This window comes from Lutra lutra, chromosome 8, assembly GCF_902655055.1.
Source record: "Lutra lutra chromosome 8, mLutLut1.2, whole genome shotgun sequence".
In the NCBI taxonomy this organism is placed as follows: domain Eukaryota; kingdom Metazoa; phylum Chordata; class Mammalia; order Carnivora; family Mustelidae; genus Lutra; species Lutra lutra.
This window is the reverse complement of record NC_062285.1, coordinates 10,635,806-10,659,390: the sequence shown is the minus strand read 5'-3', so window position 1 is coordinate 10,659,390 and position 23,585 is coordinate 10,635,806. Positions and strand designations below refer to the sequence as shown.

General features: G+C 50.2%; 1 protein-coding gene across 3 annotated transcripts in view; it reads left to right on the top strand.

Annotated features, from left to right (window-relative positions):
• Positions 1-23,339, top strand: part of JCAD (junctional cadherin 5 associated) — a 39,935-nt gene extending 16,596 nt beyond the window's left edge. For 2 of the 3 annotated variants that reach the window (XM_047740765.1, XM_047740764.1), the window contains exons 3-4: positions 10,834-14,609; positions 19,614-23,339. In XM_047740765.1, the coding sequence (XP_047596721.1) occupies positions 10,834-14,609; positions 19,614-19,648 (3,811 nt within the window). In that variant the 3' untranslated portion in view covers positions 19,649-23,339. Of the gene's footprint in view, positions 1-3,454; positions 3,641-10,833; positions 14,610-19,613 lie in introns of those variants that run through there. The other variant, XM_047740767.1, reaches the window with a different exon arrangement.
• The last annotated feature ends 246 nt before the right edge of the window (positions 23,340-23,585 follow it).

Sequence of the window (23,585 nt, the reverse complement as noted above, 5' to 3'; positions counted from 1 at the left end):
GCCTCACTGATGTGGCATGAGAAACCTGGGACCCAAGGTTGGTAGTCAGTCAACCTCCCTCGGGGTTTTGAGTTGTTCCCCTGGGGGACTCTTCGCTCTCTGTCGCCCGTTGTCGCCGGGCTTGCATCTCCCCCTGCTTCTGCTCCCAACTCTGCAGAGGAGCCGATTCCTATCACCGGCAGCCCCTACTCGCCAGGAACTTTGACTCACGGTGACTTACTTCTGCTGTTGCTTCTACACGGTGCTTTAGCTCCAGACGCCGCTCATGACTCCTGCCCCAGCCTCTTCAATTTTTGAGAGAAGGACTCGGTGGTCAGGCTTGGGCTTTGCTTAGCATGTCTCAGCCCTATCCCATCAGGGGGATGGGGAGCAGGGGCTGGGTAGGGAAGGGAAGGTGGACAGGGAGGAGAGGTGACCGGATGTGGCTATGTGATCTTTACCCACACTCCATAAAGGGGCTGTGGATGAGGGAGAGGGGTGCCGAGCATGCATCCCGAAACCTGCCCTTTTCACAGGTCGTTCGTTTAGTAACTCCGTATACTTGGCGTTTCCCCCTTAAGTCAGATACTCCGAGCGCTTACCTCGAGGCTAACCACTCCTGAGTGGTCTCGATTAGCAGGCTTAGCAGATGGTGCCACGAAGCCAGCTGCAGGCTTTGCACCAAAGCCGCTCACATGGTATAGGGAAAGCCTCGTGGGTCCCTTCAGATGTCACTGCAGGATTGACACGTTCATAGCTGGAAGACCGTGGCTGTCGTCAAACTCCAGATAGCGTTCTGTATACCAGATGAGTTGGTGCTAGATTTTTAGCATGTCCCCATTTTTGCCATATAACCGACAACAGATAACTTCTCAAGTGCATCGTGTGTGGCGCCTGTGTCCTCCCCCCGGCAGTCTGGAAGTGGTGCTATTAAAGCTCACGGTTGCATCTGTGTTCAAAGAATAATGAGAAGCACTGTTTAGTTCATCAGTTTGCACAAAGTTGAGCTACTGCTGCACGTCCTATGTTGTTCCGAGGCTGGCTTGTCAGCATGTGCACGCAGCGAGATTAAGGAGAGAACAGAGGAAGCGGGCACAGGGCAAGAGCGAGCTGTTATCTATACGTGGAGGAAACTGCATGCTTAAGATGTAAGTAGCCATTACTGAATAATACTTAGCTACCTATAAAATATGTAAAAGGCCGTTATCAGGCATTCCCGGTTTCCTTACTATGTTTCCGCTGAAAGACCATAATCAGAGGAAGCTGTAAAATAACTTAACATAGCAGGAGTTTGGATCTGAAAGTCATACCATAGTAGGTTCTTCTCTGCGTGGCCCCAGGAATTCTGGTAAAGCTGTTTGTTAGCTAACCAAGAGAATAACTAGCAATTACATCTGGTCATCAGCGGCAGGCGTCGCTCAGGAGAGGCACACCATCTAGAAGGGGCTCTGATGTGGTCGGGCCTCATCTGAGGAGGTTTCCATTTGATTAGCCAACATCCGTTCTCGATAGGGCTAATGGGTGTGGTAAACAGTCACTTCTCAGAGGCCTTTCAAGCTTCTCTCAGGACATCGCCTGCTCATAATGGTTTTCTAAAAAGGAAGGCCTCAAGTTTAACATCTGTTTCCCTGTATCTCTTTTTCTTCACAAAATTGTATTTCCACAGACATTATTTGTCTTTGAGTTGCTTGCTTCATTTCCTAATTATTGGGTGGTGGTATCCTGACCTCTTCACAGAGGAGAGTCCGAATTGTTTGAGCTGAGGAGCTCATGGGCACACATGGAAGATTCTGACCCCCTGTGTTTCCCATTGTGTTTCTGGTAAACCCTTCTCGCGAGGTGCCTTGTTCTGGCTGTTAAGCGCTGCCACCATCCAGACACAACTGCAGCCGGTCCCCCACCACACACCTTCTCATGTGGCTTTCCTGCTACCAGGGCTTCCCGACAAGAAGCAGGTTAGATCCTTTAAACGTGAGACTTCTGGAATATCAGCCATGAGGATGAGGAGGTGCCCCTAGAGCTAATGGGGAGATTCCAACAGCACAGCCTAGAGCTTGACCGACCTGGGTAGCCGGGCCCTCATCAGGAGAATTGAGTTGAATTCCTTCTTCCACCAAAGAACTGGGTCCGTGAGAGAAGCCAGCAGATACCCAGGTGAGAGGCACTGGGTGGTGAGGAGATGAAACATGGGTCCAAAACAGAGCCTTGAGCGTGTCTGCAGTTCTGGCTCACTTTGTTTCGGAGATGATACCTCTGAGCTCTTGAGGAGGGTCAAAGAGCCCGAGACCAGAGTGGAGTGGATGCACTGACGTGTACTTGTTGTACTTGACGGAGGGCAGTGTCCTCGTCTGTCTACGCAGAGTGGACTCGTTCCTTTGAGCCCCTTCTGGCTCAGGTTGACCTTTCTCAGGGGCTGGCTCCCCCACTTGGCACTGCTCTAAGCTTAGCCTCTGAGGCATGGAGAGCGCTCCTTGCATGTCCTTGTGCATGGTGACAGGATCGTGGGGGAGAAGCCAGAGACTAGGGGTGGTTTTCCTCATTGTTGATGGCGACATTGTGTAGACTGCACCGGTGAAGACGTTTTCACGGTAGAGCTATGTCTTTATTAAAGAGAAAACATGAGGGGTGCCTGGATGGTTCAGTGGGTTAAAGCCTCTGCCTTCGGTTCAGGTCATGATCCCAGGTTCCTGGGATCGAGCCCCGCATCGGGCTCTCTGCTCAGCAGGGAGCCTGCTTCCTCCTCTCTCTCTGCCTGCCTCTCTGCCTACTTGTTATCTCTGTCAAATTAATAAATAAAATCTTTAAAACAAAAAAAAGAGAAAACATGAAAATTCAGTATCTGCCTCACCTGTTGGTGTTACATGCAAAAAAATGGATCAGAGATTGCTGTTCCTGCTTTGTTTTAATAAACTAAATTGGTTTGTTCTCCATGATCATTGTGGAAGCGGGTGTAGCTTCTTCCTTAGAGACCAGCCGTCCCCGGAGGGGCGGATTCTTGTTATGACAGTCAGCTTTATCATCATTTCCTGTTATTGTGAAGGCCCATTGATTAGGACTCAAAAAAGACAATACCAATCTAAAATAATCATCACATAAGACAAACACTCAGTTCTCTCTTTCCTTTGTGCCACTTACCTCCTTCCTCGGACGACGTGAGGAAAAGAATTTTCAAAATGATCGTCGCTGCGGAGAATTTATTTTAATTGGGTTAATAATAGTGATACTTGTTTTAAAAAAAACTGAGGGCTTACTGTGTTAGATGCTTCACCAAACAGTTTAAATGTATTTTCTCATTAAGCCCTCCCAGGAAACTTAGGAAGGAACTATTCCCATCCCTTGAGTAGAAATGAAGAATCAGAGACAAAGCGAAGTGAAGTGATGTCGTGGAAGGCACAGGCGGGGAAGCCCGGCGTCCAGACCAGGTGCTCGGGCTCCACTCAGGGCATTGGCACACCCTCCCTGCTGGTGCACGGAGAAACCCAAAGCCAGCCATGCTCCCTGTAGCCGGGTGTGGGCGCCCAGGCCCTGACCCTCCCTGGGGGCGGACCCGGGTTCGCTGGGCTCCTTCTGGCCTGACCGCAGCTGCCAGCTCCTCTCTGCCCTCTGCTCTGTCGTCTTCCCGAAGCTAGGAAATTGATCAGATGGCGATGAGTAACCGGTAGTAAGTACAGGTAACAATTCTTGTTCAGACTGAATTTTTGCTCGACAGGGATATTGATCCATAATGTGTCCAGAGCCGCCTTATCTTCTCCCATCTTTATGCTGCCCTCCATATGTGAGTCTTAATCTTCTCTTGCCCTCATGTTTCCCCGTTTCCAAAATCCCCTCTTTATTACCCTGGGTGGGCGGGTGGTTTCCACAGTATAGTGCATTGAGTATACCGAGGCACACTGAGAAATGAAACTGCAGGCTTCCAGGCCTGGAGGGCATCGAGAGCAAATTCCACAGCAGTAGATGGCTGACCGATCACAGAAGCATGTCAGACATCTCGCACGGGGACTGGTGAGTCTGAGTCACTCTGAAGGGATGGCCCGACGCCTCTCCCAGTCTGGATGGAGAGAGCTTTCCCTTCGAGGAGTGGGGGGCTCTTTAAGTGGCCTTTACGCTCAGACTGTGCGTCTGGGTCGGATGGGCCCAGCTGGAATAGGGAGTGGCTTCTGAAGGAATAGCATTGGCCGAGCGCCACGACTGTCCCTCACGTCCCGTAGGACATGACCGGTAGGGTAGCAGGGCAATCAGCAGCACCTGTGTCTGCTAGACTGGCAGGCTTGCCAACTGGAAGAGCTCTCGGGATCCGGAGTCCGAGTCGGTGGAACCTGCCACCCTCCACCTGGACCTCCAGCAGGAAGCACAGTTGGCCAGACCCCGGGGGCTGCCCCCCAGGGAACCAGGTTCAGGATCTTGTTCATGGAGGAATATCGACAGTATCGACACAGAGCTCGGCTCTCGTGTGCCTGGATGGTAAGTGGGTTCAGCTCCTGAGGACCTGAGTCCACAGAGAAGATGGTCCCGGAGTGTGTGAAACTGTGGTTCCAAGTCACGTCCCATACTGCCGTTCTGAGGAGGCTTTTTTTTTTTTTTAAAGGAGGACAGTATTGTCTGTTGTGGTTGAAAATGAGTCATGAGTGTACTAATAGAAATGTCTCCTAACTTTTTTCATCGTTAGCTTTTTTTTTTAAAGGCATTAGTAGACTTTTTTTAAAATATTTTATTTATTTATTTAACAGAGAGATCACAAGTAGGGAGACAGACAGGCAGAGAGAGGGGGAAGCAGGCTCCCCGCTGAGCAGAGAGCCTGATACGGGGCTCCATCCCAGGACCCTGAGATCATGATCTGAGCTGAAGGCAGAGGTTTAACCCACTGAACCCCCCAGGTGCCCCTCATCATTAGCTTTTATATATGAAGTGAATGCGCTTGTCTCTTTTCCTTTGGACATGTTGTTTCTCACATGTTCACCTTTCAGGTACTTTCCAAACAGTTTTTATCCGTTGTTTGGCTGACATCAGGTCTCTTCTCTGTGATAAGGTGGGGCTGTTAGCAAGTGTAACGTCTGTCTCACCTCTGTCCTGCTTTCCCAGGGGCTCCGTTGAAAGACCCTGCTTGTCTCTTTGAACTTGGCCACACAATTTATTTGAGTTCTCACATTCCACTTTGTTTTTCTTATCTTTTTTCCCACCCTGATTAATGTGTTCAGCTTGTTTTTGTAAAACGTCCCATTGTTAACTTTTTTAAGATGTAAATTATTAGCTCTCATTTTTTTAAAAAGAAAAATTTGATCTCATCTCATTTCCTCAAAGGTGTGAGAAAATCTGTTCTTGGCCCTGAAGCCATGCAGAGAATGGACATCAGATATCGAAGCCCGTAGATACCCATGCTTGATAAGTTGTCTGAGGGAGAAACTGACCAGAACTGCTCCTGGGTGGGTGCACTTGAACCGCCAGAGTCAGTAGATGTTTGTTAAATAGGCTCTTTAGCATTTTCTATTATCATATTATTAATATTTCCCAGATGACCTGTATTTACCTTAAATTGGGATTTGGGTGTCTTGTACAAATAGAAAAAAGTTGAATCCAGAATGCTTAGCCATTTTGATTGGTTAGATAGGGCAGTTTTGACAAAGTTAGGGTGATACAACATCACCTTTTTAGGTGGGGTAGAAAAGGGACTACATAACTCGTGGAGGTAATTATGATCTGTGTTCTTGCCCTATTTATGTCCTCCTTTATTTGTCTTCTCGTCGTGCTCACAGTACGTCCATAGGCAAATAGCACCTTGGGGTCCCGGCCACCTCTTGGCACTTAAGCACCCCACACTTTTACTGAGAAGCCAGATTATCCATTAAGAAAATGAGCGAAAGCCACGCAATGTGGTTTTTTCATAAAATCAGGTGCCCCAGGAAAATGGTCACAGGACTGGAAGGAGTAAGCGCGGTGCTTATTAAAGCCATGTGGTTACAAAGCCCACTCACCAGCTGCTGAAGAACGGGGGCAAGAGAGATTCTTCGCTCTCTCTTAATTGGGTCCATGACAATTGTCACTTATTATTGAGTTTAAGTCTTGCCCTTGGGCTGTGCATAGAGTCTGAGACCCCAGAGTCCGTTCGTCTTCTGCTGTTTCTCAGGACATCCGTGATGGACGGGCAGTCACAGAGGACTTCCTGAGGGAAGGGCCTGTGCCTCCAGAGCTCATGGTGGCGACTTGCTGCCCACCCCCCCAGGTCAGGGCTACGAAAGGAGGGCGGAGGCAATGGCTTCCACCCTGCCAGGTCCCTGTGGAACCTGCCCCAAGAAGGTTCTGCTAAGCATTCAAATCCTAAGGGCTCGGAACAAGATTTCAGTAGCAACAAAAGCAGACAAAGAAGTCGGCCTTCAGCCAGGCCCAGTGTCAGGACAGCCGCCACTCTGTATGAAGAGTCCGCGCAGAAGCTCTCGGGCCGCTCCGTGCAAATGCTTTACCTTGAATTGATTTTGCGTATTTTCTACTTCTTCAACCCATAGCTCAGTTTTGCTTTAAGTAGCTGCTGGAGAAGTTATCTGGAACGGGGATGGGAGCAGGACTTGAGGCAAAAGAAGTAATTCCGAAGTACCATTCCTGCTCCCGCACTGCTGATGGCGTGCCTGGGGACAGCGCGGGTTCCATCAGGTGTCTTAGGGTTTCCCAACACATACTAAAGTCACACGCACGCCACACCATGGTCTCTTACGTGCGCAACAGTGTTCCGTCTAAACAAGCAGAGCCCGTAACTTAATTTAAAATATTGCTAAATGGGGGCACCTGGCTGGCTCCCTTGGTGGAACATGCGACTTTTGCTCTCGGGGTCGTGAGTTCGAGCCCCATGTGGGGTGTAGAGATTACTTAACGAAATAAAAAATTAAAAAATTAAAATATTCCTAAAAAACACTAACCACCATCTGAGGTTTCAGCGAAATCGTCCTTTTGCTGGAGGAGGATCTTGCCTGGAGGTTGGTACCTGCTGAAGTGGGGTGGCTGTGGCCATTTCTTAAAATAAGAGACAGCAGTGACGTTGGCCATACCAGTCACCTCTCCCTTTCGTGAACACTTTCTCTGTGAGAGGTGATGCTCTCTGACAGCATGGGACCCCCCCGCAGGACTTCTTCCACTCTTGGACTGAACCCTCTCAAGGCCTGTGCCTCTCAGCTCAGTGTCTGTAGTGTTCTAAGTCCTCTGTTGTCCTTGCACCAGTCTCCACGGTGTCTTCACCAGGAGTGGGTTCCACCTCCAGAAGCCGCTTTCTTTGTTCGTCCATAAAAAGCGACGCCTCACCCGTTCCTGGGTTCTCGCAAGATGGCAATGATTCAGTCCTATCTCCAGGCTCCGCCCCTACTTCTTGTTCTCTTGCTGTTACCGCCCGGTCTGCCCGACTTCTTCCCCCGAAATCTTGAACGCTCAGTTTGTAAACAAGTCTGCAAAGCACAGTAAAGCGAGGTATGCCTGTGTTAACGATGATGATGCTCGTAGATATTTATTAGTCATTCACCACCCGGGCCCCCGCCGAACAGCAGCCTCTGCCCGCGCATTGGGAATGGTCCCCCTTCAGCCCGTCCCTGGCAGCTGCTCCCCCACAGCCCCCGCCCAGGCCTTCACCTGCTGTTGCCCAGAACCAGCGGCTCCAGAGCTCCCCACATTCCCACCATCCTCACGCCACTGTCTGTCTGTCAGCCGAAAAGTGGGCTGTGTTGTAGGAAGCCTTCGAAACCACAAATGATACCTGAGCACCAGGGGGGGGGAAGCAGCTAAGCTCACTAGGAACCAAAGAAATGCAAATTAAAACCAATCAGAAGTTATTTCCACTTACCAAATAAGGAAACAATTTCATTGTAATGACCAGAGATGGGAAAGGTTCAGCAGGATAGGCTCTCCTGGCACCACAGAGGGGAGAGTCAGTTGGAACCGTGGATGTAAGGGCAGATTTGACAATATAGATAACATAATGCCCCCAGTCTACTAATTCCTTTTCTCAGGATTTATTCTTTTTTTTTTAAATTTATTATTTTTTTAATAAACATATAATGTATTTTTATCCCCAGGGGTACAGGTCTGTGAATCTCCAGGTTTACACACTTCACAGCATTCCCCATAGCACCTACCCTCCCCAGTGTCCAAAACCCCACCCCCCTCTCTCACCCCCCCTCCCCTCAGCTACCCTCAGTTTGTTTTGAGAGATTAAGAGTCACTTATGGTTTGTCTCCCTCCCAATCCCATCTTGTTTCATTTACTCTTCTCCTACCCCCTCAACCCCCCATGTTGCATCTCCTCTCCCTCATATCAGGGAGATCATATGATAGTTGTCTTTCTCCGATCGACTTATTTCGCTAAGCATGATGCCCTCTAGTTCCATCCATGTCGTCGCAAATGGCAAGATTTCATTTCTTTTGATGGCTACATAGTATTCCATTGTGTATATATACCACATCTTCTTTATCCATTCGTCTGTAGATGGACATCTAGGTTCTTTCCATAGTTTGGCTATTGTAGACATTGCTGCTATAAACATTCAGGTTCACGTGTCCTTTCGGATCACTACATTTGTATCTTTAGGGTAAATACCCAGTAGTGCAATTGCTGGGTCATAGGGTAGTTCTATTTTCAACATTTTGAGGAACCTCCATGCTGTTTTCCAGAGTGGTCGCACCAGCTTGCATTCCCACCAACAGTGTAGGAGGGTTCCCCTTTCTCCGCATCCTCGCCAGCATCTGTCATTTTCTCAGGATTTATTCTAAGCTGAGACCTGATTAGTGTTTGCGAACAACAGCATTCCTCAGAGCATCTCAGAATGTCCTCTAGAGAGGCCCAACAGTGGTTAAAGGGATCTGATACAATACTTCATCTGCTAAAATTATGCACTTGAGGAATTTTGCATTACGTTGGAAGAACTGAAACGGAGTGGCTACCTGAATGGGCTTTATTTGGGTCACACGTAACTGTCTTTGAAGCTGTCCCTACTCCTTACAAGCTGTGGAACTTGGGAGAGATGTTGAACCTCTCTGTGCCTCAGTTTCCTTACCTGTAAAAGGGAGAGAGAACAGTGGAAATACAGTTCGTTCGGCATCTTTCGCACAGTGCCTGACACGGTATAAGTGCCCGAGTGCATGTTAGTGTTAAGTTACTTACCTTCTGTGCCTCCGTTTCCTCCTCTGTCCAGTGGGAAGGACAGCAGTTCCTGTCTCAGGGGTGCTGGTGCGTTACCGGACAGAAGGCACTTGGCGTGGACTGAGCACATGGTAACAGCCACGTAGGCGCCCGCGCTGCCTGCACTGTGTGCGCAGGGAAGTGTCTGCGTAAACCAGACCCTAGCGGGAACCAGGGCTCCTCGAAAATCCACATTCTCACCCACATCAAGACTCGATGGTATATATCAAAATAACTTGCTGGGTGGAAGGATGACAAGCAATTTTTGCCTTTTGTACTTTCCTCTATTTTTCCAAATTTTTGACAACACATGCATATTGCTTTTATAATTTCAAAAACAAACGACGGTTTTGGAGTCGGATCATTGTCTGTTAATCAGAGCAGTTGCGCGGGCCACGCTGCCTTCAGGCTGGTGGTTTCTCCACAGTTCCGAGAAGCGAGCCTCGCAGCCCCCGGTCACTCGTAGCAGCCTGCGACCATCTCCGCGCCGGGCCACGGTGCTGTGCAGATCTCTTCTTCAGCTGCGTTAGAGCAGTGATTCCGAACTCCAGTGCGTGCTGGAATCACGTGAGGGGATGCTGCAATGTCATCCCTCTAGCCAGACGGGGGCACTCCCAAGGAAACTCTGCCGTGTGGCCAGGTGACAGGGCCGAGCTGGTAGCAGGCTGGCACCGGCTGCTACCATCTCCTACCTGCCCAGGGCTCCTGCCCCACGGACAGAGCCCCCCTCCTCCTGGTGCATCTCCAAGTCGCACGAGCAGTGTTTCCCACATCACCTGTGGGCACCAGACCCTGAACAGACCTCCCGAATGGGAACTTTTTACCCAAGAGACTTGGTAACGTATGTGTTTAACGAGACCTGGGGGCTTCCTGCTACCAAGGAAGTTACGGGAACTCTGTTGAAGCCGTGGTTCTCTCTCAAACTGCACACTGGGAGTGTGGAGTGCCTGGAGAGACCCCACTGCCAGGTCTGCCTCCCGCCTCTCGGACTCTGACGTGATGGAGCGGGGCTATGTGTGGGCCTCAGGACTTGGGAAGTCCCTCTGGATTCTAACGTGCAGTCATGGTTCACAGCGACTGGCTGTGATGGTTCTCAGAGTGGGGTGCCTGGGACACCATCGCTTGGCAAGGTGTTAGAATTACAGTTCTGCAGAGTCCCGCCCGGAACTGCTGAATCAGAAACTGGGAATGGGACCCGGCAGTATGGGCCTGAGCAACCCTTTCTCATGATTCCTGCCCACACTGCAGTTAAGAGCCACTGCCCTAGGGTAGGGTTCTGAGAAGCAAGTTCCCAGATGGACTCCCAGGAGAGCTCAGTGGTCAGGATGCAGCAGGGAGGGGACTCCCGGGGGCCCGTGAGCACACTTGGAGGAATACCGCTCTCCAGCTGACCCTTGTTCCCTTAGGCACTTAAGAGTTCCAAGAGCCTTGACCTCTCAAGTACCACCAACGTCCTGATGTTCTTGTGGGCAGCCTGTTGCTGCCACTCCTAGGCCCGTGGTGGCAAAACTCATGGCTGCCTTCCGGCCGTAATTAGTGGGCCATGTTCTCCTTAAGGTCCGTAAGTACTCTGCTTGGGAAGATATTTTGCAGAATTACTGACCTGAGTTTGACTTGGAACACCAGTCACAGAAGCAGAGAAGGACATGTTTCTTCTGTGTGGTTCCTCCCCAGGTATAACTTCCGTGCCTCTTTGTTTTGTAGGTTTTATCATCAGCCCGTGCTAAGGTGGTCCTCTCAGCCCCAGCCTGCTCCCAACCACACCCACCGGAGAAGAAGAGGAGAGGAGGTCAGTGGCGTGCTGGGGCCAAGGGACCGAGAAGATCTGGAGGACAGAGGAATGGCCCAGGCGCACAGTCTGCCTGTCCACATGAGGGAGAGTCCATGGGAAGTTGGAGGAAGGACAGAGAATGTGATGAAGAAGACAGTTTGGGAAGAAGAGCTAAGAATGGCGGGACCTGCCAAGTGGCAGAATATCAGCCTTGAGAGCTGGAATCAGCCAAGGAAATTAGGGCGGCAGATGTCTGATGGTGATGGGGAGAAATTGTTTCAAGATCTGTACCCATTCATGCAAGGAGAGCGAGCACTAAATTCCCAAAGCAAAGGGAAATCCCAGTCCTTGCCCAGGGTTCTTTTGCCTGAGAGCCTGAGTTGCATGGACATTCCCATTCCGTTAAACGATGGACATTTTCCAGGTGTTCCTAAAATGCCATTTTATCCCCCAAATTGTGCACCAAATTTGGAATCCACAAGGAACCCCGAGAAGAGCGCCTCCTCGGCCCCTTTACCCCGGCCTAAGTTCGGGCGACCCCTCAAGCCCCCATCTTACGACACTCACCAGCACACCCGGGTGGCAGTGGAGAAGAGCGACTCTCCGGACAGTGAGCAGGCAGACCTGTGCATCTCCTACTTGAGCAGGACTCACGAGCCCCGGCTGGAGCCGTGTGTGTCCGACTCTGGCTTGGAGCCGCCCGTGTACGTGCCTCCGCCGTCATACCGGTCACCGCCCCAGCACATCTCCAACCCCTATGGGGACGATCCAGCCCCCCGGCCCGTGTGTGGTGGTCCCCGTCAGCAGCTGGCCCCGATGGAGCTGGCCGGCTCTGGTTGTCGGGTTCCTCCCAGTCCCCCACGAGCCGGGAGCACGTATGGGGTGAGCCCACGCTCGCCTCGCAGCTCCCCTCGGCAGCCCCGGCCCACCACCGCTTATGACAGCTCTGTTCTCTATATTCCCTTCGACGACCCGCGGATCCGACATTTTAAACTCGCCCACCCCCAGGGTTTCTGTCAGGAAACAAAGGTTGAGGAGAAGTCCTACAACTGCAGTCCCAGCGCCGTCCCCACACCTGCGCCCGGACGCAGTCAGCACGATGGTGCCACCCTGAGCTCACAGATGGTGACGACCCTGCCAGGCAGCATCAGCGGCTCCATCACCACCGAGCCCAGTCCCCAGCGGCTGTGGGGCCAGCTCCCCAGGGATGTGGAGAACGGCGGCTTTCCTGACCACAGAGCCCACGGCGCCACAAGAGGACGGTGGCCTGCTGTGGGCCGCGGCCAGCATGGACACACAGAAGGCCCAGCCTCCTCCCCAAGCCCACAGGGCGAGAGTACCTGGGAAACTCGGACCAAGCTCAAGAAGTTTGAAACTGGGATTCAGGCCAAGAAAAGTTCAAAGAAAAAAATGAATGAGACGATATTTTGTTTGGTTTCCATCCCAGTTAAATCCGAATCACATCTGCCAGATACAGATACGAACAACAATGACTTAAAACAGAGCACCGAGAAAAAGAATGGGCTTGATAAGAGCACGGCTTTGCAAGAACAGAGTCTGCTGAGCCTGTCTTCCACCGACCTGGAGCTGCAGGCTCTCACAGGAAGCATGGCTGGGAGAACAGAGTTCCAGAAACAAGATCTGGGGGAACCAGAAGAAGGCAAACAAACAGATGACCTCAGATTCATTCCCCCTGCAAAACACAGAGAGCTCAAGTATTCTGGCTCGTGGCCAGGGCACCAGTACCGAGATCAGCAAACACAAACCACTTTCACTGAGGACTCCAAGAGCCCACGGCACCCCCCCACCGAGAAGCTGGGAGGGTCCCCCAAAGCCGGACTGACTCCCAGATTTTCAGACCCCATGGCCTCTGACGCTCACGTGCCCGTGGCATTAGCTTCCAGGGACCAGAACCAGGGGCCAAAGGCCCCTCCCCTCAAAGGTCAGATGTCCCTGAGCCCCTCCAGCAACAGCGCTTTCTCAAGAACTATGTCCTGCACACACCAGGCACCTGCTCTGAAAGCAGTGCCGGGTCAGGCTGACATGGATGGCCGCGGCCGCGGCACCAGCCCCAGGCCCCAGGGCGAGGTGGTGAAGGGGGAGACCACCGGCCCCTACAACAGCAAGCAGCCTTTCGGGCAGTTTCTCCTGAAGCCGGTTAGCCGGCGGCCCTGGGACTTGATCAGCCAGCTAGAAAGTTTTAACAAGGAGCTTCAGGAGGAGGAGGACAGTGGTCAGAGCAGCAGTGACAGTCGCAGTGAGGACAGTGACACAGAGTGGCCGTGCGAAGTCCACGCTGATGTCCTGGGCAAGACCTGGGGCTTCGGTGAAGACAGCCGGGCCTGGAGAGCTGAGGAGCCCCGAAGGAGGCCGGTGCTGGACGAGCCCGGGGCCCGGCCGGGGAGAGTGAAGAGTAAGTCTGAGAGCTGGAGTGACCAGCAGAAGCCCAGCTGGTCCCCGGCCCCGCCTCTGTCCCCGGGCCCCGCGACAGTGGGTGGCGGCAGGGGTGCAGCCTCGCTGTGGGTGCACAGAAGCCTGGGCACGGAGGAGGGACACCAGGAGGCTGAGCCCAGAGCATACAAGCTGGCGGACGGCCCGGGTCCGCTGCACAGAGGGACATCTTCTAGGTCAAGTGACACAAAACCAGTGCCCTCGTCAGATCCGGCTGAACTGCGGCCGCCCCAGGGAGGTGAGGAGCTGCCGGCCGTTTCCATCTCCGCGGAGCCGAGCGCAGCAGCCCCTCGGAAGGCGGGGGCCAGAGAGGAGAGGAGCCCGCCGCCGCAGCTCTCTCTTGCCAGCAAACCCCGAGGACTCTCGGCGCCGGACTTGAGGTCCGTGGGGCTGCCGCCCGCACGAGAGCAGAGTGCCCAGAAATTAGATGGGTTTTTAGGGGAACCGAGTGCAATAGAAATCCCCCCGAATGAGTCCCTTCAAGCGAGGGCTGCAAGGATCTTGGGCATTGAGGTGGCCGTGGAGTCCCTACTGCCAGGCACCAGGAGAACGGGACAGAACCAGCACCCCGAGCCTGACGGGAGTGCCCTCGGGCCAGAAGCCCCCAGGGAGGAGTCTGTGTCCAGCTCAGTCCCGCCGGATGACCCCCCGCTGTCCACTGATGCCTTTTATGGCAGGAGAAAGTGCGGCTGGACCAAAAGCCCTCTCTTTGTCGGGGAGAGGGACAGTGACCGTTGGGCTCCCCTGGCCGCTGAGCACTCCAGTGTGGACGGGACCATTCCCAGCGAGGCCCCCAGCCCGGAGCCTCAGCCCAGCCCCCAGGAGTCCCAGCCCTTCAATCACAAGGATGTGGGGACAAAACCACCCTTCAGGTCCACGCTGTTCCATTTTATAGAAAGGACCCCAAGTGTGCCGGGCTCCGAAAAGCGGCTCAGAAGCACTTCCAAAGTGATCGAAAGTTTACAAGAGAAACTGGCCTCCCCCCCGAGGAGGGCAGACCCTGACCGCTTGATGAGGATGAAGGAGGTGAACTCAGTGTCTCGGATGAGACTCCTGAGCTCACGGAGCGCGGACTCCGTGGACGAGGCCGAGGACCTAAAGGCCGAGAGGGACCCCAGGGTGCCGCCCGGAGGCCCGGTGTCTCTGAAGCCTGGGAACAGCCCCCCTGTGTCCAGTGGCGGCTCCCCGCTGGAAGAAGACGGGCATCCGTCGGCACAGAGGGAGGAGAATGACGTCCTGCAGGACTTCTGGTGCCCAGGTGAGGGGTCAGGCGAGCCGGCGGGTGTGCAGAAAACCGGAGGTTGGTGGGTGATGAAAATCCCGAGATTGTCAGTTATTGCTGTACCAAAAGAGTCTTCCTTTTATTTTACAAAGAATTATCCAGAAGCTTTGCTTAAGAATCAAGATCCTGTGCATATTGTGAAGGATTATATCTTTGTGGAAATGACCTATGCAAACAAGTATAGACAGCTACCTACAGAAACAAATTTTAGGCCCCTTACTGTGGAGAGGAAAATCAGTAGAGCATTCCCGCTTTGGTCGGACCTTGACGAACCTTGTAGGAGGCCGTCCTGTGGGTGGTCTGCGCTCTCGCCCCAAACAAGCCTTCACCCAGGCCACCGGCACTCTCTTTATTCACCTGATTAAGAAAGACGTACCGAGATAACAACGTGAACTACGCAGCCTGTGATGCCGGGTCTTACCGCGCACCTTCCAAAACCCTTTGTCCCACACTTTTATCTGTTTTTGCTACCGTACCTTTTTTGAAACTTGAAAAAGGTTTAGTAGATAAAAGGAGAAGTTTGCACTTTCTCAACACTCTACCCTAAAAGGTTCACCCACCAGCTCTGTCCCAGGAGGCCCCCTAAAGGTCTGAGTGCTAAAGCCCAGGACAGAGGGTTTTGGCCTTTGGGCCTCTCCCTCCTATCACCTTAACGCCTTCAGAGCTGCTCCAGGCCAAAGCACAAGGCGGGTTCCTGGTGACAGCAACAGGGATTTCCCCCAAACGCAGTCTCACCCTCTCAGCGCTGCCACAAACAGGCATCTCTGTTTCTAGCATTTTCTTCAGGGGCCGGGGAATCAGCAATGATGTACTCTAGAACTAATTCTAGAACTCTAGAAGAGCGGAGGGACATGTCAAAAGGCCTGATTGTAAACTGCAGACAGGAAGGGACCTTGACTCATTCATTCAGACCTTTTTACAGTAAGGGGAGACTGTGCCCTTGTGTGTGTGACCTCGCTGACCCAGAGCCCTGGGCCCCTGTCCTGAGCCAGGCCCTCTGGTCTCTCACTGTGGGGTTGACCCCCACCCCTCCCCTTCTCTCTTTCCTACTTTGAAATCCAAGGATTTAAACAGGATTCCTTGTTTCAGCTAGAAATGTCCAGAATTTTTGTTCCACAGAACTTGCCCATGGCACTTTCTACATTTTCCCACAAATACAGTATGATTGTTAGGAGCGTTAGTGAGTGCTGTTTGGTTGCTTCCACAAAATACATGTTGGAAATGACCCATTTGTCGGGGCCCTCTTGGGTCATCCGACTGGACCAGTTTGGTCTTTGCCAAGAAAGACAACAGTAAGGATGTGCAACTCTCGCCCCAGTGATGGAAGAAGGTGTTACGTGGCCCATTTTTTGAGTTGTTGGGATTTATCGGGTTTCTGCCCAGTTCCTCTCCTGCTCCCTCCTTCCCCACCCGAAATATGCTCACGTGCTTTTAAGCATGAGTTAAATGAGTTTCTCCCTCAGTCCTGCCTCATCCTAAGAACTGTAAGGATTTTAAAACAAGACAAATCCTGTTACAATAATAAACGCCAGTTTGTCCAGGTCTCTGTGTCCTGTACACGGCCCACATATTTCAGGGAGGATTTTATAACACAAAACAGCTAGTTCAGTGAGGCACTCCCTCCCGTTTCAGCTTGATCATTTGGCATGGGAATGCGGGTGGGACAGGTATCTGAAAACACGTAGATAATGCCAGTTTTTATGTTGGCCAGCCCTTAGAAACAGCTCTGCGAGAACTTTTTTTTTTTTTTAATTTTATTTATTTATTTGACGGAGATCACAAGTAGGCAGAGAGGCAGGCAGAGAGAGAGGGGGAAGCAGGCTCCCTGCTGAGCAGAGAGCCCGATGTGGGGCTCGATCCCAGGACCCTGAGACCATGACCCGAGCCGAAGGCAGAGGCTTAAACCACTGAACCACCCAGGTGCCCGGAGAACTTTTTTTTTTTAAACAATAGTTACTGACAATCACTAGAATTTTTTTCCCCCTCTCCATTTGATGCATTTCTTAGTACATAATAAAATGACCACAGATCTAAAGGCAGAGAGCTTCTGGGGTGCCACACTGCTCTCTCTGGCATGATTAAATAATTAATTAGCAGGACCCCATGAGGTTTCGTCCATGCGCCGGGGCTCAGATGAACCTCCATGGCCCCTCACATGACAGTCACCAGGCCTGTTCAAACTCATTCTGACAGGAATGTAGATCATATAATCGAGATGGTTGAACTTGGAGACACGTTACCTTTTTCCCTCATTGTTGCTTCGCAAGTTAATATAAAGTCTCATTGCTTTTTTTGCTGATAAACTCTTGGGTTTTGTTTTCCCCTTGGTATATTTTATCGTTCTACACACAGGAATCGTCATCTCAGTGCCCGTCCCACCCCTGTTCCCACCATCCCAGTGGGTAGGAGCCCTTTCACCGTGCCCGAATTCACAGGCCACTCAGATTCAGAGTTTGTTCTAGAACTTTAAAGATTTTTTGTATTTATGTATTTGACAGACAGAGATCACAAGTAGGCAGAGAGGCAGCAGAGAGAGAGGAGGAAGCAGGCTCCCTGCTGAGCAGAGAGCCCGACGTGGGGCCCGATCCCAGGACCCTGGAATCATGGCCCGAGCCAAAGGCAGAGGCTTTAACCCACTGAGCCACCCAGGCGCTCCTGTTCTGGAATTTTAAAATAAGTTTATGTCACGGATATCTGTGATGTTCCCCTGCCCAGCGTACACACATGCGCACTTCTAGAACTTCGTGATCTGTGTGGTGTCGTAGTACCCATTGTATCACAAAATACCTTTATTGCAATTTAAAGGTGGTCCTTTCAGGGCGCCTGGGTGGCTCAGTGGGTTAAAGCTCTGCCTTCTGCTCAGGTCATGATCCCAGGGTCCTGGGATTGAGCCCCACATCAGGCTCTCTGCTCAGCGAGGCTGAGGCTACAGCAGGCTACAAGTGTAAACTACACACCAGGGTTCAAAGACTTAGTCTAAACATTTTTGGGGGGGTTCTCAATTTTTATATTGGTTACCTGTTGAGATGATAATAATTTGGGTCTCTTTGGCAAAATAAGATATATTATTGAAGTTAATTGTACCTGTTCCTTTTTATTTGCTTTAACACACCTTCTAGAAAAATTTAACATGAGGTTATGAGCCCGCATCCTCCCGGATCTGCAGAAGGAGTCTGTTGTCCTCCAGAGCTCTTCCCCGGCTGCCTGGCTCGGGCGGCGAGCTTCGGCAGCGGGGCCCTGGGGTGCAGGCCTGTTGTGTGGCGGTGTCTCCCTCTGCCCGGTGGAAGTGGGTGGTCCCGTGCCCTATATACGGACCCAGAGGTTCCCTAGACGCTCAACCCCTTCCCTGCCTCTGGCCTCCGAAAATGCGCCCCACCCACCGCGTCCTCCGTTAGGACCGCCCACCCCATTTTCCGGGAGAAAAAGAGGTTTTTGCTCCAAGTGGGTCACCCTCAGAATCCGCACCCGGGAGGCTGACGGAGGACAGAGATGCGGGCCCAGCTGTCCGAAGCCTCTGTGGTCACATGCCACGTGGCCAAGTGTCAGAGATGTGAAGGAGCAGACCCGCCGCACCCCGCCCGCTTGTGGCTGCGCGGGCCCCTGGGGCAGCAGGTGGTGTTGGAGGCCAAGCGGGCGGCTTCCCGCACCACGTCCGTCTGGGTTCTCCCGCCCGACTCCGCGCTGTCCCCACGGCCTTCGTTGTGACGGTCGCAGAGGGATCGTAGCCGGGATGTGGCGGAGTTGAGACGGTGTGAGGAGGCGCGGCAGAGTGTCTGGCTGCTGGAGAAATTGGAAAGGATCTCGATGGCTTTCTTCAGGGCCGGTGGCCCAGACAGATCAGAGCAGAGACTGTTTGCAGTGGCCTTGTAACTGTCAGGTTCTGCCAGCCCTTCTAGGTTTTGTTACACGTCTTAAACAGTCAGGACGCCTTTGATCTGCTGTGGTGGGAAATTCTGGCTGTAGGAGGCCCACAGGTGAGCTGGAGGCTGACCCGGGTCCCCGAGATCTGTGAGTCCGGAGGGAGTCGGATGAGGAGGCCGCAGCCCTCCGACTGCATGACCTTGTGTATGGGGTCCCATTTTGGAAACCCCGCTCACGTGGGCCCAGGTTGGGATTTTCCAGTGTGGGCTGTGGTGGCCCAGGCTCGTACACCTGGGTATGTGGGAAGGCCTAGAAGAAGGTGTTACCAGTCATGAGTCCATCCGAGGCCTGTCTGCTGGCTGGTGATGGTCGGGGATCCGAGGCTTCTTGCTGTCGGCCAGGCAGTCAGGATTTCAGGGTCCCCAAGCTTGCTTTTGATTAGAAAGATGCTTTTTTTTTTTTTTTTTAAGATTTTATTTACTTATTTGAGAGAGAGCACAAGCAGTGGGGGGAGGGTTAGATGGAAAGGAAGAAGCAGACTCCCGGCTGAGCAGGGAACCCAATGTGGGTCTCCCTCCAGCAACCCTGGGATCATGACCTGAACCGAAGGCAGACGCTTTACCAACTGAGCCACCCAGGTGCCCCACAAGGATGCATTTTTTTAAAGCAAGATTTCATTAGAGTTGTAATTTACAAAAAGAGAGAGAAAGAAAGAGAAGAAAGAAAAGAAAGAAAAAGAAAAAACTCCTGAGCGTCAGCCAGACGTAGCCCTGCAGGTTTACCAGTGTTGTGCTTCAAGTTCCCGATGTCCTCCTGTTCCACTGTGGACAATAGGAAAGGACTTTCAAAAATTAAGCAACTCCCATGTTTCCATCTGTAATTAGGTAATGATCACACGTGTCCTTTTAAAATAGTCTTTTAATGATAGTTTCTTACTCCTCAGTGAAATCAGTGTTGTTTAAATATCTAAGCATTCACTTTACACTTGTGGATTTTTTGTTCCCTCAGCATACTTACTTGTGGTCTGAGGATTAAACAGAAAACACACTAATTGAATATATCACTAATATATATATATATATATATATATTTTTTTTTTTTTTGCTTTTGCTTTTTCAGATTCCTATGACCCTAGCAGAGTGGAGAGGGTGTAAGGAGATGCCAGTGAAGCCCGAGATTGCTAGAGTTTCCTCACGGGGTGTCATCTGGTCTGCCGGCCCAGCTCGCCCCCGTGTCGGCTGGAGCCTGCTGGCCTATAGTATGCGGTCACAGCCTCTCCCACTGCCACCAAGAAACTCCAGAGTCACTTTGTGGAAATAAAGCAGTAGTCCGTTGAAACCATCTGTTTTCATAATATGAAGAGTTAATACCTATATTTAGAAAGGAGCCACACAAACTCTCTGTAATGATGGACTTCGCCAAGCTGGTAAATAGTTTGGTGTTAATCTGGTTCTATGTGAAAATTCAGACGTGAATGATTTTGAAAGGACTGTGAATGTCATAAATTCCCCTCTGCATCTCTACGGCCTGTCATCCCTGCTCGCGCTAAGGAGTTTGGGACTTGGGCCAGCTGCCTGGCTTTCCAGCACTTTGAGTTGAGGGGAAATGGATGAATATATACGACCCGTTTCTAATCAGTCTGGCCTTCTGCTGCTGCAAGTAACTCTATTTATAAGTAACTTGCCATCAGAGAATAAAAGCAATATCTTTTTAAGTTCCTAAAAGATTAAAACGTGTACCATAATGTACTCAGAGTATTATTTATCTGGCGAGGAAATACTTTGATCATTTGCAAACATGCCATCGTCTGCTTTGCCCTCAGTATTATCTATTTTTATGTTCTGTATGGATGTTTAGAAATTCTTTATATGAAAAATAATTGCTGGTTTAAAAAAGACCATTTTAACAAAGTAACTATATTTCTTTTTACAAAAAAAATGCTATTTTTCTATGATGTAAACAATTGTGAGGTGGCAGATTTTTAAGGAAGTATTATTTTATTTAAGAGTCTGTATTCCTTTGTGTGAGAGGAGCCCAGAAGGGGTTCATGTCTGTTTTAAAGCACACATCCCTTACCCCTTCACAGCCCAGCTCCTTTTCTTTTGTCTTAGAAAGAGATGTCCATATAGACATTTTACAGGGTTAACAAAATGAACAAAGATGCTTTTGCAAATGTAGCTGTAAGGTGATATTTGAAAATAACTTGCTCAAAACCAGCCAACACCCTTACAACTATTTTTGCTGCCATATCCACTAGAATTACCAAAAAACATAGCTTCATCTTGGAATGTCTGTGGGGCTCTCCCCTGAGACTAGACTTTCCTCCTCCCCCCACCCCTGCCCCGTTACCATGTATTGTATTTTTGTCTAGAATGATCCTTAATTATTAGTCTCTGCATATTTTTTAAAAGCGCCAGAGACATTATATATATATGCCAATACAAAATTACTATGAGGCCTATGTATTCAACTGTGTTTACTGTTGCCGTAGCCTGCACAAATGACGCATTTTTATGCGTTTGCCCCTTCTTTCCAAGTAAGGTGTCTTGTTAGCTAACAGTTCCTGAGCGGTTTCTTGTTGCTTTTCTTCCTCCTTCCCTCGCTTTTCTTTCCTTCCCTCTTATTCTCTCTCCCTGTTTCTTTCTCTCTCTTTTTCTTTGAGAAACCACCTTATCTATTTTTAGACGTTTCAAATTCCTAAAATGTGAACTGTTGGGTGGTCCGCAGTTTGGCCCGCAAAACAACTCTGACTGGCCTGTTTTTATCTGTACCATATGACTTTATTTCATAAGAACTTCATGTCTTTGGACTGTAATAAACTACACAGAATCGAAGTCATACTGAACAGTCATTTCAAATACACTTATCTGCACTCTTGGTTCTTACTCTTACTTCTTTCCAGATTTTGGCTCTGGTGAAAAGCTGTAGTAGGCTCTTGCTTTCCCAGCAAATGAGATGGGCCAAGTCTCAGCATTTTGGAATGACGGGAACTTTTTCCCGAGAAACATTTAATGAGGTAGAGGTCGGTCTGTTATAGTTGGTGAATCACTCAAGTCATCTGTAGAATCAAACGAGGGTGGCGACCTGGAGGTCTTCATGGGGCATGCCTCCCTCCTTCAGCTGCAAATGGGAGAAAGTATTTGTAGACGGACCTACACACAGAGACACATGCACATATACATATCTGTGACCTCTGTCCTGACTTCCTCTACAATTTGTTGATTGCATCTAAGAAGTTCTTTGAATGAAAATAACTAAATTTTAGCTTATTCCTTAAGAGAAAGAAAAGGATCCTGAAGAGAAAAAATAGGGTAACCTACATATATCACAAAGGAGAATAGGATACTCTTTCAGTTTCTATCCTAAATTGTACCATCTTTCTGAGACCATTCTGAATTCAGTTGAAATTATCAATATTTATACTTTGAACCTTAATTTCTGGATTCCAGCCTGTATATACATCTTGTGGTGTGTGTGTGGGGGGGGGATAACTTTGACAATTTGACTTTTAAGCCTGCACACTTTGAGGTAAATAATACATTCTCTAATCCAAAATAGTTTTCCCAAAAAGTTTTGAACTTAATGCGAATTATTCTTTTATTATTACTACTTCTCATGCTTATATAACTCTCCATTATTATTTGTGGCCAGAAAAAAAAAAGTTCTCATATTTTGTGTTTGTCATTGTTTTTCTCCTATGTATGCTAACTGTTGGTGTTTCCTAATTTGGGGCTCACTATAATTAAAAATTCTACCTTTGGCCATTCGGACTCAACGTTACATGAGGAATTGCACATGAAATGTATTTGTACTTTTTGATTTACAAGAGAAGGGAAAACAGGTTGGTAATAGAGCTCTAACTGGCTTGCTTTGAAGGAAATTTTGAAATTACCAAAAACCAAGTATCTTCATTATACCATTTTCAACCTTAGGTCTCTGTGGGCCGCAGAAAACTGCCCGCACAAGGGGCACTGCTCTTGCGTACATCTGCAGAACACTTGTCCATGTCGCTTGTCACGTGGAATTCTTTAAAAGTCCCTGAAAACGTATCTGCTCTCTGAGATCCTGGTTTCCTTACTAGAATCATAGGTGAAGGTCTTGATCTGAGTGCAATTTCTAAGTCGAACCTTTTCTATTTGACTGTTGGTTGAAGTGTGATGGTTAATGGAAGTTCTAGTGTGTGAACTCAGATGACTCTGGAGCTCGACCCTGACCGCATTTTGCAGCAGCAGGATGACAGACCCCGCTGGCGGCTTAGCTTCGGGTTTCTGAGGAAGAAGGGTACAGCCGACCTGCTACTGACACGGCTACTTCCCAGCTCTCAGCAGAAAGGACTGATGGAGAATAGGATGAAGCCCCCATTTCATCTGTGACCCTCGCCGCAAAGACTGTGTTTGTGTGTCTTGGCTGTTTTGCTTTGTTTTGTTTGGTGAAGTAGGACACAATTAAGTGTCAGGTTAGCAGCTCTTGGAAAGTGACCAGTACAGCCGAGCTCCCACTCTCTAAAGAGCTGGGCTCAGAGCAGCCCTCCTGGTTTCCTGAGTTCTCACGACCAGTTACCGCCGTGTCCAGGCCACTTTCTACTAGATCTGTCCGTGCTCGAGGGACGGGATGAGTCTCCGGCTGCGGCCTTACAGGCCTGGGGGATTTTCGCATTGGTTTTTTCTTTTGTTTGTGACTGCAGATTCTGTACATCTGTTTGTGGGAGGAGAGTTGCTACTCAGGACAGGATTTAAGAGACAGATTCCAAGTGACCTTTAAGAGTCTGCATGGTGGGAGGTCCTGTTCCAGGAGCGTGGGCTGGCCCACTCTGGGACCCACCAAGTGAAGAAGGAAGGGGATGGTGAAAGAAGGTTAAAGAGAGATAGATCTCCAGCCTTCACACTTTATTAAAAAAAAAAAAAAAAAATCAGGGAAGGCTATAGTCCCGATTGAGGCCTCTTCAAAAGGTCAATATGGTCTAGCCAGCTGCCCACTGAAACAGTCCTTGGGTTCATCAGCAGTGTGGAGAGGCGGGCAGAGTGCCTGCAGATTCCTGGCTTTGACTTTCGAGAGCCCCTGTCGCAGTTGTGTTTATTACAGAAGACAGGG